The 16,602-nt window shown below is 50.8% G+C and overlaps 1 protein-coding gene across 2 annotated transcripts in view; it reads left to right on the top strand.

Moving 5' to 3' along the window:
* The first annotated feature begins 6,745 nt into the window (after positions 1–6,745).
* dvl2 (dishevelled segment polarity protein 2) overlaps positions 6,746–16,602 on the top strand; it is a 37,739-nt gene continuing 27,882 nt past the window's right edge. Inside the window, exon 1 of one of the 2 annotated variants that reach the window (XM_052044597.1) lies at positions 6,746–7,023. In XM_052044597.1, coding sequence (XP_051900557.1) covers positions 6,863–7,023 — 161 coding nt within the window. In that variant the 5' untranslated portion in view covers positions 6,746–6,862. The remainder of the gene's footprint in view (positions 7,024–16,602) is intronic. The other variant, XM_052044596.1, reaches the window with a different exon arrangement.

Raw genomic sequence — 16,602 nt, forward strand, 5'->3', positions numbered from 1 at the left:
TGTGATCTAATGTCGCTTTTATCTTCTAAGGTACCCATAAGGTGCTTTGGGACCTTGTACTCTGTTAAAGTTGCTGTATAAATGAAGTTTATAGGAAGGATGTGGAAGCATTGGAAAGGGAGTCGCCTCATTATAGGAAGGATGTGGAAGCATTGGAAAGGGTGCAGAGGAGGTTTACCAGGATGCTGCCTGGATTGGAGAGTATGGATTCTGAGGAGAGACTAAGGGAGCTAGGGCTTTACTCTTTGGAGAGAAGGAGGATGAGAGGAGACATGATAGAGGTGCACAAAATATTAAGAGGAATAGAGTGGACAGCCAGCACCTCTTTCCCAGGGCACCAATGCTCAACACAAGAGGGCATGGCTTTAAAGTAATGGGTGGGAAGTTCAAGAGAGATGTCAGAGGAAGGTTTTTTTACCCAGAGAGTGGTTGGGGCGTGGAATGCGCTGCCTGGGGAGGTGGTGGAGGCAGGTACATTGGTCAAATTCAAGAGATTACTAGATAAGCATATGGAGGAATTTAAAATAGAGGGATATGTGGGAGGAAGGGGTTAGATAGTCTTAGGCGAGGTTTAAAGGTTGGCATAACATGGTGGTATTGTGCTGTATTGTGTTGTACTGTACCGTTCTATGGTTATAAATATTGGTAACCTCCGCTCTAATGAAAAGAGCCTTAGTTTCTCAACGTGAGACATGAGGCTAATTCATCAGAACCTCGGTATCATTTCTCCTCTGCCCTTTAGTCCAGATGAAGGGTCCTGACCCAAACGTCGACTGTCTGCTTCCCTCCTCGGATGCTGCCCGACCCGCTGAGTTCCTCCGGATTCTTGTTGCTCTGGATGCCAGCACCTGCCGTCTCTTGTGTCTCAGTACTCCAGAAGTCTGGCTGATAATATGACATGCCTCTGTGTACCAACGGCTGATTTTGTGACTCTTCCTTGCCAAGGGACAGTGAGATAATTTGCCAGGATAGTTAAAAAATGTCATTTTTGTTTAATGGTTCAATTCTTCCTTGGGGTTGGAATGTGAGCCAGTCACTATGGAATTCTCTGACTGGATCAAGGACTTCCTGCAGTCCTTAATGGTCCACTGGCTAAAATATTAACCACACACTGCTGCAGATGATACACAATTATATGATGGCTGCATATTAAAGGCCCACAAGTCAGCTTACTGTGGCTTACCACGTCGTCTGAAGCCCCAGCTTCCTTGCAGTTGTTCCCATCCCTGGCATTGTAGGAAAGAGACAGCAGAGTGATGTGTTGCCAAACTGTGATAAACTCAGCTGAGATGTAAGCCAGCACTGCCAGGAACACGCCCAAGGGCTTGTAACATTGGAGACAGAGAGAGAGGAGAAGGCATTTCAGGGGTAATTTTAAACCCACCATCCTTCACCCTCCCCAGTGGGAACTGTGACGTGATTGGTACAACATGCATTTACCGCTATAATTCTCTGCTGAAGTTGGTGAGGGTGAGACGGTGTGTCGATCTCGTGAGATTCCTTCATGATGCAGCGTTAAAATTACCCCAACATTTCAGGCCCTTGACTTCGAGTAGAATTATTATCATTATTGGTTTATTGTCACACGTACTGAGATACAGTGAAAAGCTTTTAGTGTGCCATTCAGGCAGATCATTCCTTGCATAAGTACATCAAGGTAGTAAAAGGAGAACAGAATGCAGAATATAGTGGTGTAGTTACATAGAAAGTGCAGCACAGGAAGACAAATAAAGTGCAAGGGCCACAACGAGGTAGATTGGGAGATCAAAAGTCTCATCTTTGGCGTATGAGAGTTCCGTTCAAGAGTCTGATAACAGTGGGATAGAAGCTGTCCTTGACCCTGGTGGTACGTGCTTTCAGGCTTTTGTGTCTTCTGCCCAACAAGAGAGGGGAGAAGAGAGAATGCCTAGGGTGAGGGGGGTCTTTGATTACATTGACTGCTTTCCCGAGGCACCAGGAAATGTAAACAGAGTCAATGGAGGGGAGGCTGGTATGCGTGATGGACTGGGCTGCAATTTCTTGCGGTCTTGGGCAGAGCAGTTGCTATGCCAAGCTGATGCATCTGGATAGGATGCTTTCTTTGGTGTTTCTGTAAAAATTGGTAAGAGGCTGGACGTGTCTGTCTCTAGCTACAGCCAGCTCTCAGGTATTGCAGCATCCTTGAACGGCCATCTGGAGACGAGTTTTCACCTGGTGGGTGAGCCAATGAAAGATCAACACCCTTGAGCGTTGACTCTGTTCCTTTCCCCACAGATGCTGGCTGACCTGTTAACTGTTTCCACTGCTCTCTGAGTATCTCCAGCACCTGCAGCCCTCTGCTTTTCTGATGCAGCCAGGATTGATCACTGTCTCTTGGCTACTCGCTGTGTATGAAGTGAGCTGGAGCTACCAGCGCAAGAACTGCCCCCTTGACAATGATTTAGTGTTGCGTTCAGGAGGAAGGGTCAGGTTTGAGGGGGTTGGCCTTTTCAGCAAACACCTTAAATTGTCTCACTGCAGCAGTGAGGAAGCCCAGGTCTATCAGCTGTCGTTTGGGCTCAATGTTAAACTGAGGCCTCCTTTGCAAATGAGTCCTTGCCAATATCTATTCCTTGACCAACATCACCGGTCGTTTGTAATGCTGTTTGTGGGAGCTTGCTGTGTGCAAATTGGCCACCTTTTTCCTACTTCACAAAAGTGGTTGCAGCTCGAAAGGGCTGAGTTACTGTAGGATCTCCTAAAGTGAAAGAGTCTGGAGAAATGGTGTGAGGGACACCTTCTCATTACCCCTAGGGCATAGATGAGCGGTTGGTTCCAGGGGAAGTTGGCGGGAATGGATGGAGAATAAAACAGGATTAGTGTTCGATCATAAATGGGTGCTTGATAGTTGGCACAAACTCGATGGGCCGAAGGGCTGTGTGACTCCAAGAGTCATAGAGTGATACAGCACAGAAACAGGCCCTTCGGCCCAACCAGTCCATGCTGACCAAGATGCCCATCTAAGCTGGTCCCATTTGCCCGCGTTTGACCCGTATCCCTCTTAACTCCTTAACCTACCCGTGAGTAGTTGTTGAAACTTGCTTTGTTTATCCAGAGACGGCTGAGTCATAGAGTCATACAGCATGGAAACAGGCCCTTCGGCCCAACTCGTCCATGTTGTTGCCCAGCGAGCGAGTCCCTTCTGCCCGCATTTGGCCCAGAGCCCTCTAAACTTTCCTATCTACGTACTTATCTAGATGGCTTTTAAACGTGGCTGATGTGCCCACCTCAACCACTATTTCTGGCAGCTCATTCCAAATACGCACTGCCCTTTGGGTGAAGAAGCTGCCCCTGATGTCCCTTTTAAATCTCTCCCCTCTGATCTTAAACCTACGCCCTCTTGTTTTTAGCACCCCCTCCCTGGGAAAAAGACCCTGTGCTTTCATCTTGTCTATGCCCCTCACGATCTTATACACCTCTATCAGGTCACCCCTCAATCTCCTACGGTCTGGGGAATAAAGTCCTAGTCTACACAACCTCTCCTTGTAACTCAGTATATTGAAGTATATCAACTCTACCACAAGGAATTGTTGAGATGTTTAGCATTGATGCATGTTAGAGAAAGGTAGATACGTGCAGAAGGGGTGGGTGGGTTACCTGGATCCCATGGAATAGGAACACTGGTGGGACCAATTAATCCCAATGGACAGTTTGACAGGTTTCATTCTTATCTCTCGATCACATGGCCGAGGTTTCACGCCACTCCAGAGAGATGTAAGTTGTCTGCCAGATACTGAGGGAACACTGCATCGCCAGATGTGCCTTCTTTTGGACAAGATGTTAGCCGGTTGTCCAGGTAGCGAGGGCCATGACTTGGAGCGAGAAGCGGGACTCTCGGTGTGAGAAGTGGGAGCATATAAAGAGGTGAGTGTCGGGACCCAGTTCTTTTCCAGACAACTGTGAATTGTGAGGTGATAATTGAGTGGCAAATTAGCCAATTGGCAACAACCAATGAAAAGAAGGTAGGGACAAGTAGAGCAGCCAGTGTTGGAGTGTGGGGCTCTGGCTCTAGAGGCTGAGGTAAGTTTCTGGTAAATTTCTTTCTCTGTCTGTTAGTGCCCAGCTAAAGTAGTGACAATGGATCCAGGGTCAGTGGTGGGTTCTTCCTGACAGATCTGGGAGATCTCAAGTCTCCCTGATAGCTACATCTGCAGAAGGTGCATCCAGCTGCAGCTCCTTACAGACCATGTTCGGGAACTGGAGCTGCAGCCGGATGACCTTTTGGCTCATACGGGAGAATGAGGAGGTGATGGATAAAAGCCATCTAAGCCACACCTAAGTTGCAGGAGGCAGACAGCTGGGTGACTGTCAGCAGAGGGGAAGGGAATAGGCAGGTAGTGCAGAGAACCCCTGTGGCTGTTCCCCTCAATAACAGGTACACCACTTTGGATACTGTTTGGGGGGATGACCTACCAGGGGAAAGCCACAGTGGTCAGGTCACTGGCACTATCTGGCTCTGTGGCTCAAATGGAAGTGGGGGGAGAAGAGGAAAGCAGTAGTGAGAGGGGACTCTAGTTAGGGGAGCAGACAGGAGATTCTGTGGGTGTGAAAGAGACTCCTGGTTGGTACGTTGCCTCCCAGGTGCTGGGGTCAGGAATGTCTCAGATCAGGCCCACCGCATTCTAAAGGGGGAGGGTGAGCAGCCAGAAGTCGTGGTACACATTAGTACCAATGATGTAGGTAGGAAAAGGATGAGGTCCTGAAAAGTGAATATGGGGAACTAGGTAGGAAGCTGAAAAGCAGGACCTCAAGGGTAGTAATCTCTGGATTGCTGCCTGTGCCACGTGCCAGTGAGGTTGAATGGGTTGATTTGGCAGATGAATGTGTGGCTGAGAAATTGGGATAGGGTTTCAGATTTGTGGATCATTGGGATCTCTTCTGGGGAAGGTATGACCTGTACAAAAGGGATGGGTTACACCTGAACTGGAGGGAGAACAATATTCTTGCGGGCAGGTTTGCTAGAGCTATTGCAGAGGGTAAACTAGTTTGGCAAGGGGATGGGAACCTGAGTGACAGGTCAGAGGATGGGGCAGTTGGTGTACAGGTTGATGCAGCGTGTAGGGAGACTGTGAGGAAGGATAGGCAGTAGATAGGGCAAAATTGCAGTCAGTTAGATGGGTTGAAAGTGTGTCTATTTTAATGCAAGAAATATCAGGAACAAGGGTGATGAACTTGGAGCATGGGTCAGTACCTGGCAATACTCGCAGTGCAAAATAAATGTGAGATTCTGAGCAAAGCTGGCAGGGCAGAGGCCAAGGAGGCTGTCTCTTCTTAGTGGAAAGTTGTGATGAGTGGACCTGCTGCGTAGTACTGGGATGAGAAGGATGTAGATCTCGGGGCTGTGGCTGCACTGTCGTCGAGATCAGCAGATTTTTGGAGACCAAGGATAGGGAGGGCAAAATTGATCAGAGGTAGAAAAGCAATGGAACAAACTAGAGGGGCATGTATCTTGCTGCTTCTATCCCTTGTGTTCTGCTGTAAAACATCCCTAGTCTACTATTGCAATGAAGAGCAGAGAGCTTTTTGGAACATAGAACATACTACAGCACAGGAACAGGCCCTTTGGCCCAAGAGGGTGTGCTGAGCTAATTAGACTAGTAATTAAATGCCTAACTAAACTAATCTCTTCTGCTGACACAATGTCCATTCTCTGCACATACACATGCCCATCTAAGAGCCTCTTAAACGCCTCCATCGTATCTGCCTTCACCACCACCCCTGACAGCCCATTTCCAGACACCACTCCCCACCCCATGCAAAGAGCAGTAGGAAAAACCTTGCCCCTGCGTATCTTTTGAACTTGCCCCCTCTCACCTTAAATACATGGCGTCTAGTAGTAAACATTTCGAGCCTGAGAAAAAGATACAATGTCTTGATGTCAATATTTTATCCATCAACATTGTAATTTAGAGTTATAGAGCCATAAAGCACGGATACAGGCCCTTCAGCCCAACCAGTCCATGCCGACCATGTTGTCCACCCAACTTGTCCCAATTTCCTTTGTTCAGCCCATATCCCTCCTCACAATGCAACCCAGTTTTGTATCATCATCAAACAAGGATACATTACACCCAGTCCCCTTAACGAAATTATTGACAGAGAATGCAAACAACTGTAGTCCCAGCATGAATCCTGTGGCATCCCATTAGTTATCTCCCAATAGATTTTACACTCTGTTTGCAGCTCATTAAAGGAGAGCCAGCTACTTCGTTAGGAGTTTGAGGAGATTCAGTATGTCACCAAGGACTCATACAACTCTTTATAGATGAATGGTGGAGGGCATTCTGACTGGTTGCATCACCGCCTGCTATGGAGGCTCCAATGCACAGGATTGCAAGAGGCTGCAGAGGCTTGTGGACTCACGGGCACAACTGTAATGACCTGGTCTTTCGCCAACTTGCTGCTTCTGGGACCTTGCATTGGGTCCTACAGCACTGACCAAAATTATTTTTTTAAAAAAAATCACTGGTTGTGAAGGTTTGGGATGAGAAAGGCGCTAGAAAACTGCAAACCCTCATCCTCCTCCCCGCCCACTGTATCCACTCGGCCCTCATTGACATGCAGGAATCCCCATGACGTCATAGACCGGGTCTCTCCCCCCCAACCTCCCGGCCACAAACTGTGTACGTGGTGCGCGATGGCGTCACACGACTCCCTCTCTCGGTCCGCGGTGACGTGAGGAGGGCGGCGGGCGGGCGGGCTCCGCCGGCGCGGTGACGTCAGACGCCGGTGGGCGGGGTCTGTGGGGAGGTGGTGGGGTGGGGGGAGCGCGCTCGAGCCGGACCCGGAGGAGCAGCTGGAGCTCGAGCCCGGGCCGCCCGCCCGCCGCCCGCCGCCCGCCGCCATGGCCGAGACCAAGATCATCTACCACATGGACGAGGAGGAGACGCCGTACCTGGTGAAGCTGCAGCTGCCCGCCGACCGCGTCACGCTCGCCGATTTCAAGCTGGTGCTCAACAAGCCCAACTACAAATTCTTCTTCAAATCCATGGACCAGGACTTCGGGTGAGGGAGCGGGCCGGGGGGAGGGGAGGGGGGGTGAAGGATCGGGCCCTGGGGGGCGGAGTGAGGGAGGGGGGGTGAGGGAGCGGGGCCTGGGGGAGGGGAGGGGGGGTGAAGGATCGGGCCCTGGGGGGCGGAGTGAGGGAGGGGGGGTGAGGGAGCGGGGCCTGGGGGGAGGGGAGGGGGGTGAGGGAGCGGGGCCTGGGGGGAGGGGGGGTGAGGGAGCGGGGCCTGGGGGGAGGGTAGGGGGGGTGAGGGAGGGGGGGTGAGGGAGCGGGGCCTGGGGGGAGGGGAGGGGGGTGAGGGAGCGGGGCCTGGGGGGAGGGGAGGGGGGGTGAGGGAGGGGGGGGTGAAGGATCGGGCCCTGGGGGGCGGAGTGAGGGAGCGGGGCCTGGGGGAGGGGAGGGGAGTGAGGGAGGGGGGGTGAGGGAGCGGGGCCTGGGGGGAGGGGAGGGGGGGTGAGGGAGCGGGGCCTGGGGGAGGGGAGGGGGGGTGAGGGAGCGGGGCCTGGGGGGAGGGGAGGGGGGTGTGGGAGCGGGGCCTGGGGGAGGGGAGGGGGGGTGAGGGAGCGGGGCCTGGGGGAGGGGAGGGGGGGTGAGGGAGCGGAGCCTGGGGGAGGGGGGGGTGAGGGAGCGGGCCGGGGGGAGGGGGGTGAGAGAGCGGGGCCCGGGGGAAGGGAGGGGGGGTGAGGGAGCCTGGCCGGGGGGGAGGGGAGGGGTGTGAGGGAGCGGGGCCTGGGGGGAGGGGAGGGGGGGGTGAGGGAGCGGGGCCTGGGGGAGGGGAGGGGGGGTGAAGGATCGGGCCCTGGGGGGCGGAGTGAGGGAGGGGGGGTGAGGGAGCGGGGCCTGGGGGGAGGGGAGGGGGGTGAGGGAGCGGGGCCTGGGGGGAGGGGGGGTGAGGGAGCGGGGCCTGGGGGGAGGGGAGGGGGGGTGAGGGAGGGGGGGTGAGGGAGCGGGGCCTGGGGGGAGGGGAGGGGGGTGAGGGAGCGGGGCCTGGGGGGAGGGGAGGGGGGGTGAGGAGGGGGGGGTGAAGGATCGGGCCCTGGGGGGCGGAGTGAGGGAGCGGGGCCTGGGGGAGGGGAGGGGAGTGAGGGAGGGGGGGTGAGGGAGCGGGGCCTGGGGGGAGGGGAGGGGGGGTGAGGGAGCGGGGCCTGGGGGGAGGGGAGGGGGGTGTGGGAGCGGGGCCGGGGGGGAGGGGAGGGGGGTGTGGGAGCGGGGCCTGGGGGAGGGGAGGGGGGGTGAGGGAGCAGGGCCTGGGGGAGGGGAGGGGGGGTGAGGGAGCGGAGCCTGGGGGAGGGGGGGGTGAGGGAGCGGGCCGGGGGGAGGGGGGTGAGAGAGCGGGGCCCGGGGGAAGGGAGGGGGGGTGAGGGAGCCTGGCCGGGGGGGAGGGGAGGGGTGTGAGGGAGCGGGGCCTGGGGGGAGGGGAGGGGGGGTGAGGGAGCGGGGCCTGGGGGGAGGGGAGGGGGGGTGAGGGAGCGGGGCCTGGGGGAGGGGAGGGGGGGGTGAGGGAGCGGGGCCTGGGGGAGGGGAGGGGGGGTGAGGGAGCGGGGCCTGGGGGGAGGGGAGGGGGGTGTGGGAGCGGGGCCTGGGGGAGGGGAGGGGGGGTGAGGGAGCGGGGCCTGGGGGAGGGGAGGGGGGGTGAGGGAGCGGAGCCTGGGGGAGGGGAGGGGGGGTGAGGGAGCGGAGCCTGGGGGAGGGGGGGGTGAGGGAGCGGGCCGGGGGGAGGGGGGGGTGAGAGAGCGGGGCCCGGGGGAAGGGAGGGGGGGTGAGGGAGTGGGGCCGGGGGGGAGGGGAGGGGTGTGAGGGAGCGGGACTGGGGGGAGGGGAGGGGGGTGAGGGAGCGGGGCCCGGGGGAAGGGAGGGGGGGTGAGGGAGCGGGGCCGGGGGGGAGGGGTGTGAGGGAGCGGGACTGGGGGGAGGGGAGGGGGGTGAGGGAGCGGGCCTGGGGGAGAAAGGTGGTGAGGGAGTGGACCTGGGAGGTAGGGGCTGGGGTGAGGGGGAGGGACCGGGGTTGGGGAGGCAGAGGGGTGAGGGATTGGGGGATGGTTTGGCAGAATGAGGAAGCTGAGGGGGTGGTGGGGGATTGAGCAAGAGAGATATGTGCAGTCCAGGTACAGGGTTTCGACAAAATGTCGACAATTCCTTTTCCCCACAGATGCTGCTCGACTCGCTGAGTTCACCCTCATCAGGTGCTCTCCTCTCCTTGATCTGCCTCCTCCCTCCATTGGTCCCCCTTCCCTCTCCCCTCTCTCTCTTCAGGTTTGAATTCCCTCCCACTGACCCATCTGGATTTTAAAGGAAAGTTTCCAGTTTGACTTTGTTCCCCGGCTTGTATCTGGAGGCCTTGCTCTCGCCCACAGTCTCCCACAATCCCACCACTGCTATCACTCCGTCTACCTTGTCGTGGCCCTTGCACCTTATTGTCTGCCTGCACTGTACTTTCTCTGTAACAGTAACACTTTATTCTGGGCATTGTTTTTCCTTTTTACTACCTTGATGTACTTTTGTATGGAATGATCTGCCTGGATGGCAAACAAACAAAAGCTTTTCATTGTATCTCAGCACGTGTGACAATACTAAACCAATTTCAAGTCCAGTGTTCCCTCCGCTACCCTCTTTCTGCCCGTTTTGGAGAGCGAGCTACTTGTCTCCCAGCCTGGTCTGGCCTGGTTTCGTGCTCGCCATGGCTCTCAGAAATCTGCAAGTATTTAAACTTCCAGTGATTTTTTTTTCCAGGCTGGATCCACTTAAACCTCCTCTCTCCTTCCAATTTCCACCCCCCCCCCCAAAAAAAAAGGGAATGCTGTTGAGTCCTACTGTACCCCTGTGGACTTGTTTAGGGTTCGATGTGAGTTGAGATTGTGTGTCCTGGATTCCAACAGTAGTTTTTCTATCTTGCTGACAAGTAACATTCCGGTTTCTCTTGTAACTTTTCCCTGGAATCTGAATTTCTGGCTTTCTGTCTGGGATCCTGGCTCAGAATCTGTTTTGTCTCCAAGCATTGTTTTTTTCCTCTCTCTTTGCACTTTTTTCTCCCCACCCTCGCCACTCCTCTGTACTGTTCCCTAGTTCTCCCGCTTTTCCTTCCCTCCAACCTCCCTCCCCAGAGGCTCTTCAGTGTCTGACCACAGGGCTGAATCTGAGAGAAAGGCAGCAGGAAGTGCCTTTCACTGAGCTGCATGGGAAGGGGGCTGGAGGAATCCCGCAGCAAGGCTGTGGGTTTTATGAAGGCCAACAGGCTTCAGTGACCTGGATCAGGCACCTGAGAATGCAGCCGTGACTGGGTGACTATGTGATAGCCCCCATCCCCCACCCCAGGACTGCAGAGACCATCCTTCCATTGGTTATTGTCCCTCAGTTGTACTGTTGGAGAGGCAGCTTTATGTTCCTGCGGCTTTCTGGGGGCTGAGAGGAAATCACCCGTTTCCTTGTTTCCTTCTTGGGTCTCAGCAGCAGGCAAGCGTTCTCCATTCAGCCACACTTTGTCGAGTTGGGGTTTGTGGGGGGTTGTTTAATTAGTTTGCACAATTGTGAGCAGCAAACAATCTGCTGGAGGAGCTCGGTGGGGGTGGGAGGGAATTGTCAATGTTTCAGGTCGACATCCTGTATCAGGACAATTTGCGTGACTGTTAATTAGCTGAATAGCATACTCCTGTTTGTATTTCTATTTTCCGTGTGTCACGTGTTTGTTTTGGGATATAAGCTGAATTTAAGCGCAGACTTCAGGGGAATGAAACGGGTGGTTTTGAAGTTGCTTCTGAGGCTTGATTAAGCGACGGCATGTGCTTGGGAGCACGGTCTAGCAGTATAGACAGTACAACTTTAACATGAGTCGGGTGTGGTTGGGGGTCTCTCTGACGGACCACTGGGTGTGGGGGAGGGTCCTTCTGTCTGCCTGCCGAGTGTGGTTGGGGGGGTCCCTCTGATGGACCATCAAGTGTGGGTCTCTGACAGACCATTGGGTGTAGGGGAAGGTCTTTCTGTCTGCCCGCTGGTGTGGGTGAGGGTCTCTCTGTCTGCCCGGTGGTGTGGGTGAGGGTCCCTCTGTCTGCCTGGTGGTGAGGATCTCTCTGATAGATCACTGGGTGTGGAGGGAAGGTCCCTTTGACAGACCACCGGGTGTGAAGGCAAAGTCCGTCTGCCATGTAACAGAAAGCTGTTAGTCCTGATCTACAGGAAATATCCCCAAGTGCACGAGGCTGATGTTTACATTTCCACACCAGTTCCTGCTGGTTTTACTGCAGCCGGCTGAACCATTACTAACTGTGCTGTTCGACTACCCCCTCTGCGAACGTGATTGGGACTGGGTTAAATCTCTTTGCAGGGGCCCATGTAGTTCAGCAGTGGGAGGACTTTGCACCATTGTTCTTAGCTCAGAGTGAGTCCAGTCCCAGAAGTGAATGCAAGGTGTTCTAATCAAATACATGTTCCAGCCTGTCTGCATTCAATAGATTTGTCCACTTCCTCTTTAATGAAGACAGAGCCCAGTGCTAGTTGGCAAAGAATCTGAAACTTTCCTCTATGAAGAGATTTGCAGCATCGTGTTAAGGAGCAGTGAATAACTTGTTGATGGTATGGCAGACAGAGTAATCGATGAGTAGAATATACTGTCTTTCCATAGTGTGTTTAAAGGATCGAATAACATTATGGATTTGGAAGAACAGAGTAGTTAAGTTTATTTGATATCTTCCCAAATCTGATCCTTCAATTATAGCACCCAGCTGATGCATCCTGTATCTTGTTCTTGCCCAACTTTCTTCCTGTTAGTGCCCGTTGTGTAGTTCAAACAAAAAAAAAGACACTGTCTGAAATTTGCGTTTTCATTTTCTGCCCCATTCTGTCCATTTTACTCTGCCTTCAAGATTCCCATTCCTTGTACACTGGAGCCATTCCTGTGGAGCCAGGCTGGCCCTCCTGGCTCCAGAGATCAGTTCTGTGTGCTGACCCTAGGTGTTACAGTCACCTAGTATAATCATTGTTCTACTGTAGGACATGCAGCAGCCAGGTTGTGCCAAAATCCCATAAACAACTACAATAATGGCCAAATATCCTGCTTTGGTCCTGGCTCAGGATCAATATTGACCCAGGCAGACAGGCTGTTCTTCCAAGTAGTTGCCTGGATCTTTTTCTGAGGGAAATGAACTTTAAATTTGAACATCCTGCCCAAAAGTTTGTGAAGCTTGAACACTGCAGCACTCCTTCAGTGCCACACTGCTAGCTGAGATTTTGTTGAAGTCTCTAGAGTTCACACACAGCTACTTGGAGAAAGGATGAGAGTTATCTTGGGCGCTATTCATTCCTCATGAGCACACAAACTTCTAATTTGGGCAAGGATGCTACCTCCTGATCCTCGGCTGATTCTGGGAGAGAAAAATCCTGACTGAAATCCTGGGGGCTTGTTCTGAGTGAAACATTTATCTGCTGAGCTATTGGGTGGCTATTGATGGGCGAAATGTGCTCTGCTCTAGATGTTCGGTGTACCTGAGCCTGGTTTTCCCAAGGTTGGTTTGTGTCATTGACTGCAAGTTTCTGCTAGTTAGGGTTCAGCACGAATGTCCCAGCGCTGAGGTGGTAAAGTTGTAGTTTACTGAGTGCCGGTTAAACTTTACTGTAAATGTCCTGTATTAACAGGTATAAATAGGTCCCCCTTTTAACCATCAAACAGTAGGAAACATGTCCATGCTCTTGGGGATTACTGCAGATTAATCCTTTCCATTGTATTTATTAAATTGCCTTTTGAGAGTTCCCATTGAATACAGAAGTTGGGAGCAGGAGAAGGCTACTCTGCCATTCAATCAAATCATGGCCGATCTGGTTATAACCTCCTCCTCTTTCCTGTCTGCTTGTGGTAACTTTTCATCCCTTGCTAATCAAGAATTTCTCCATCTCTCCCTTAAAAATCTGAACATGTATCACCTCCCTTTAAAAACTACATTCCATATTATCTGGATGTGTTGCATAAATATTTTTGGCTAATCTCCCCAGGTGATCTGAAATCTGTGTCTTTGATATAATCATTGAACAAAAGTATTTCAGTCTGCAGCTGTATGAAGTGAGAGTGTCTGAATGATGTATGGAGCGCTAGTTTCTGATTGATGTAAATTCACTTAACCCATGACTTTCCATGTTGGAGTCAGAGGTAAACTTCCCTATTACTACACCTAACATTTCCATGTTGAAGTCCTGGCATCTGCTTTCCAAGTTTAAAACTAGACCCTGAAATTATCATTACTGACAAACAAACTTGTAGGCAAATGGCAGGCACGGTAGTGTAGCAGTTAGCGTAACACTATTACTGCGCCAGCGACCCGGGTTCAATTCAGGCCACTGTCTGTAAGGAGTGTCACGAATCAGCAACAAAAGAAACACACTGAGCATGATTCAGTGTTAAAAACTATTTTATTAATCACTACTTATGACCATACGTAAAATAAAAGTAAAAATGTTAGTATGTTAGAATTCAAAAATGTTAAACCTTGAACGTTAACCTCAAAACTAAAGTCTTCGTGTGTGTGTGTGTGACAAAGTCCCAAACTCCAAGTTCAGGAATGGTTCTTAAAGTTCAGTTCCGCAAGCCATAAGGTGAAACATGTGCAAGGGCTTCTTCAACAACCACCGTTGTCTGAAGATAAGACGTAGATGTAGAGAGAGAGAGAGTAATTACGAAGTCCAAATTTTCCACGATGGAACCCAAACGACACCTCAGTGTTTACTCGGTAGTGACTTCCTCACCCTGAAAAGCATCCGAATCGTGGTCGTCCACACAAATACCTGTTTCCTTCTACAGGTCAGCAACAAAGTGGACTCCACCGGATTACTTCCAACTTCCATACATGGATTTCTGTGGCAGACACAGTTATTGTTTCTCATCCATCGATAGAGAACACTAGCAGGCTGGTGTCTCTCTCCCTTCTCTCTCTCTTCTGACCTCTTCAACAACATCATTACATCCTTTATCTTCTATTGACATAAGCATGCCACACACACACACACACACACACTCTCTAAAAGGGACATTCACTGAGTCCGTAACAGGAGTTTGTACGTTCTCCCCGTGTCTGCATGGGCTTCCTCCGGGTGCTCCAATTTCCTCCAATGTTCTAAAGACGTACAGGTTAGGAAGTTGTGGGCATGCTGTGTTGGTGCCGGAAGCGTGGCGACACTTGCGGGCTGCCCCCAGAACACTCTCCACAAAAGATGCATTTCACTGTGTGTTTTGATGTACATGTGACTAATAAAGAAATCTTGTCTTATAAATGGGACTAGCTTAGATGGACTCTTGGTTGGCATGGACAAGGTGGGCTGAAGGGCCTGTTTCTGTGCTCTCTGATTCTATCAGCTGTATTTAGACCAGGGTAAGAAAGGAGTAGATGTGTTGAAACTGTGTACAGTGGTGGATCTGTACTGTGCATTATATAGTGTCTGTACCTTCTACCGTAATGTTACAAGTTTTTCAATGTGGTCCACCAGCATTGGATTCCATTGTCATACAATGCTAGATTTTGGCCTGCTGTTTCAGCCAGCATAGTACTTTAACCAAGAGTTATACTACTGAAAATGCTCTTGCCAGTTACAATTCAAGTTTGGAATGAGTGTATTGACACTTCTACTGTTAAGATACTGAAAAAACTAATTGTGGTAGGAAGCCTTCACATTACGACTCTGCAATTTATTGCGTTGAGTGAAGAATGCCTGCACTATGACCGTGTGAATGCCTGATTCTCTCACCTTTTTTGTGTATTAAAATGAGTTTAGTGGGATGGAGGTGGGGGGAGGGGGGGGAAGGTGGTGACTATTTCCTTGTCTCTGGGTCAATCCTTCACATTCCTTTTGCCCAACAGATTAGCTGGGGCTGATTGAAGTCTGAAAATTGAGCAGCTCATTAGTTTGAGGATTGTGCTGTACTTGATCAATAGACCACGACTTTCAATGGGAGCCAGGAGCCTTTCTGCAAGCTGGAACATTTCCTTTTCTTCTGTTAATTAACCACTGGCTGTATGCTCCAATTAATGGCCCCAGAGCACCTTGCACAGTCTGCCCCATCAGGGCTGGAAAGAAAGACTTCCCCATTTTGCATTTTGAGCTGCTGAATAATGTATCTGTTCTGCTGTGTAGCAAATGTTTGAGCAGATGAGCCCCTGGGCTGAGTGCTGACAATGTGTTAGTCTTCATTTGGCTTTGTGCTGCCTTACTGAGGTTACCTGATTTATCCAATTCTTTCTTTCTTCATACCCTGAGGGTGACAGAGTGGTAACAGCCATGATAAGAAACCTGCAAGGAAACTCAAAATCAATACAGGAAAACTTTATCATCAGAAATAGAGTGTGGTCAGATACAAAGTGGAACTCTCGAGAATTGCTGAAAATGACATTGTAAACAAAAGTCAGAAGGTGGTATTGGTTTATTATTGTCACTTGTACTGAGGTACAGTGAAAAGCTTGTCTTACAAATCGTATAGGTTAATTCATTACACAGTGCAGTTAGATTGAGTTAGTACAGAGTGAATTGATGTAGTACAGGTAAAAACGGTAACAGTACAGAGTAAAGTGTCACAACTGCAGACATATCGAATAATTGCTTTGGATCAGAAGAGGATAGCATGCTGGTTGTCTCAAGAAAACGAGATTGAATGAGGGATGGGGTGCAATGACAATGAAGGAAATATTGGGACTGAAAAGTGGTAAATGCCCGGGACTAGATGGTTTCCGAAACACAGGAAACTTTGGAAGATTTTGGTTCTGGCACTACACCTGCTTCCTCTAGTACAGGCAACCCCTGCATTATGGCCATCTGGATTACGGAAATTTGTCCCCCGGGAATTCACAAATCACGACCAAAAATATCTGGGATACAGAATAAAATTTTGCTCTTATGAAATTTATTGGAGGGGAAAGAAAAGTAAATCAATTTTTTTCAACTCTCATTTCTTGCCGCATATGCAGATGACGTGGATTCGCATTGTGGAAAATACAGACCATTAGCCCCCCTGTAATACGGGGTTGTCTGTATTAGAGGAGGTAGGTGTAGTGCCTTAATGAAAATCTTCCAAAGGTTCCTTTCTTTAGGAACCATGCCTTCAGATCGAACAATTGGGGAAAATGAATTTGCTATTTAAAGAAGGTACAGGATAAAATCAGGGAGTTAAGCATCTGTTAATTTAGCTAATTTATTCGTTCAGAAGACTTGGGTGATGAGGCCAAAATGTAATACCCATCCTTTATTGCAAGAGGTTATCAGCACAAGAGTAAGTCTTGCTCCAGGTGTGTGGAACCCTGGTGAGACTGTATCTGGAATATTGCTAACCAGTCTGGTCATTGTACCTAAGGGTGGATGTACCTTCAGTTGAGGGAGTGCAGTGAAGGTTCACCAGGTTGATTCCGAGGTGGCAGGTTTATAGTATGAGGAAAGATTTTGCACTACTGAATGTAACAACCATGTGTGTTAACCTTTGTATTTTGCACTGTTCTTCCTTTGTATATATTTTTTATTATGAATAAAGTTTATTTTTGAGATTAAAAAATTAATTAGACTAGGCTGGTACACTCCTGTGTTTGGAAGATCGAAGTTGAATTTATTGTTATAT

The sequence above is a fragment of the Pristis pectinata genome, chromosome 37 (assembly GCF_009764475.1).
Source record: "Pristis pectinata isolate sPriPec2 chromosome 37, sPriPec2.1.pri, whole genome shotgun sequence".
Taxonomy (NCBI): Eukaryota; Metazoa; Chordata; class Chondrichthyes; order Rhinopristiformes; family Pristidae; genus Pristis; species Pristis pectinata.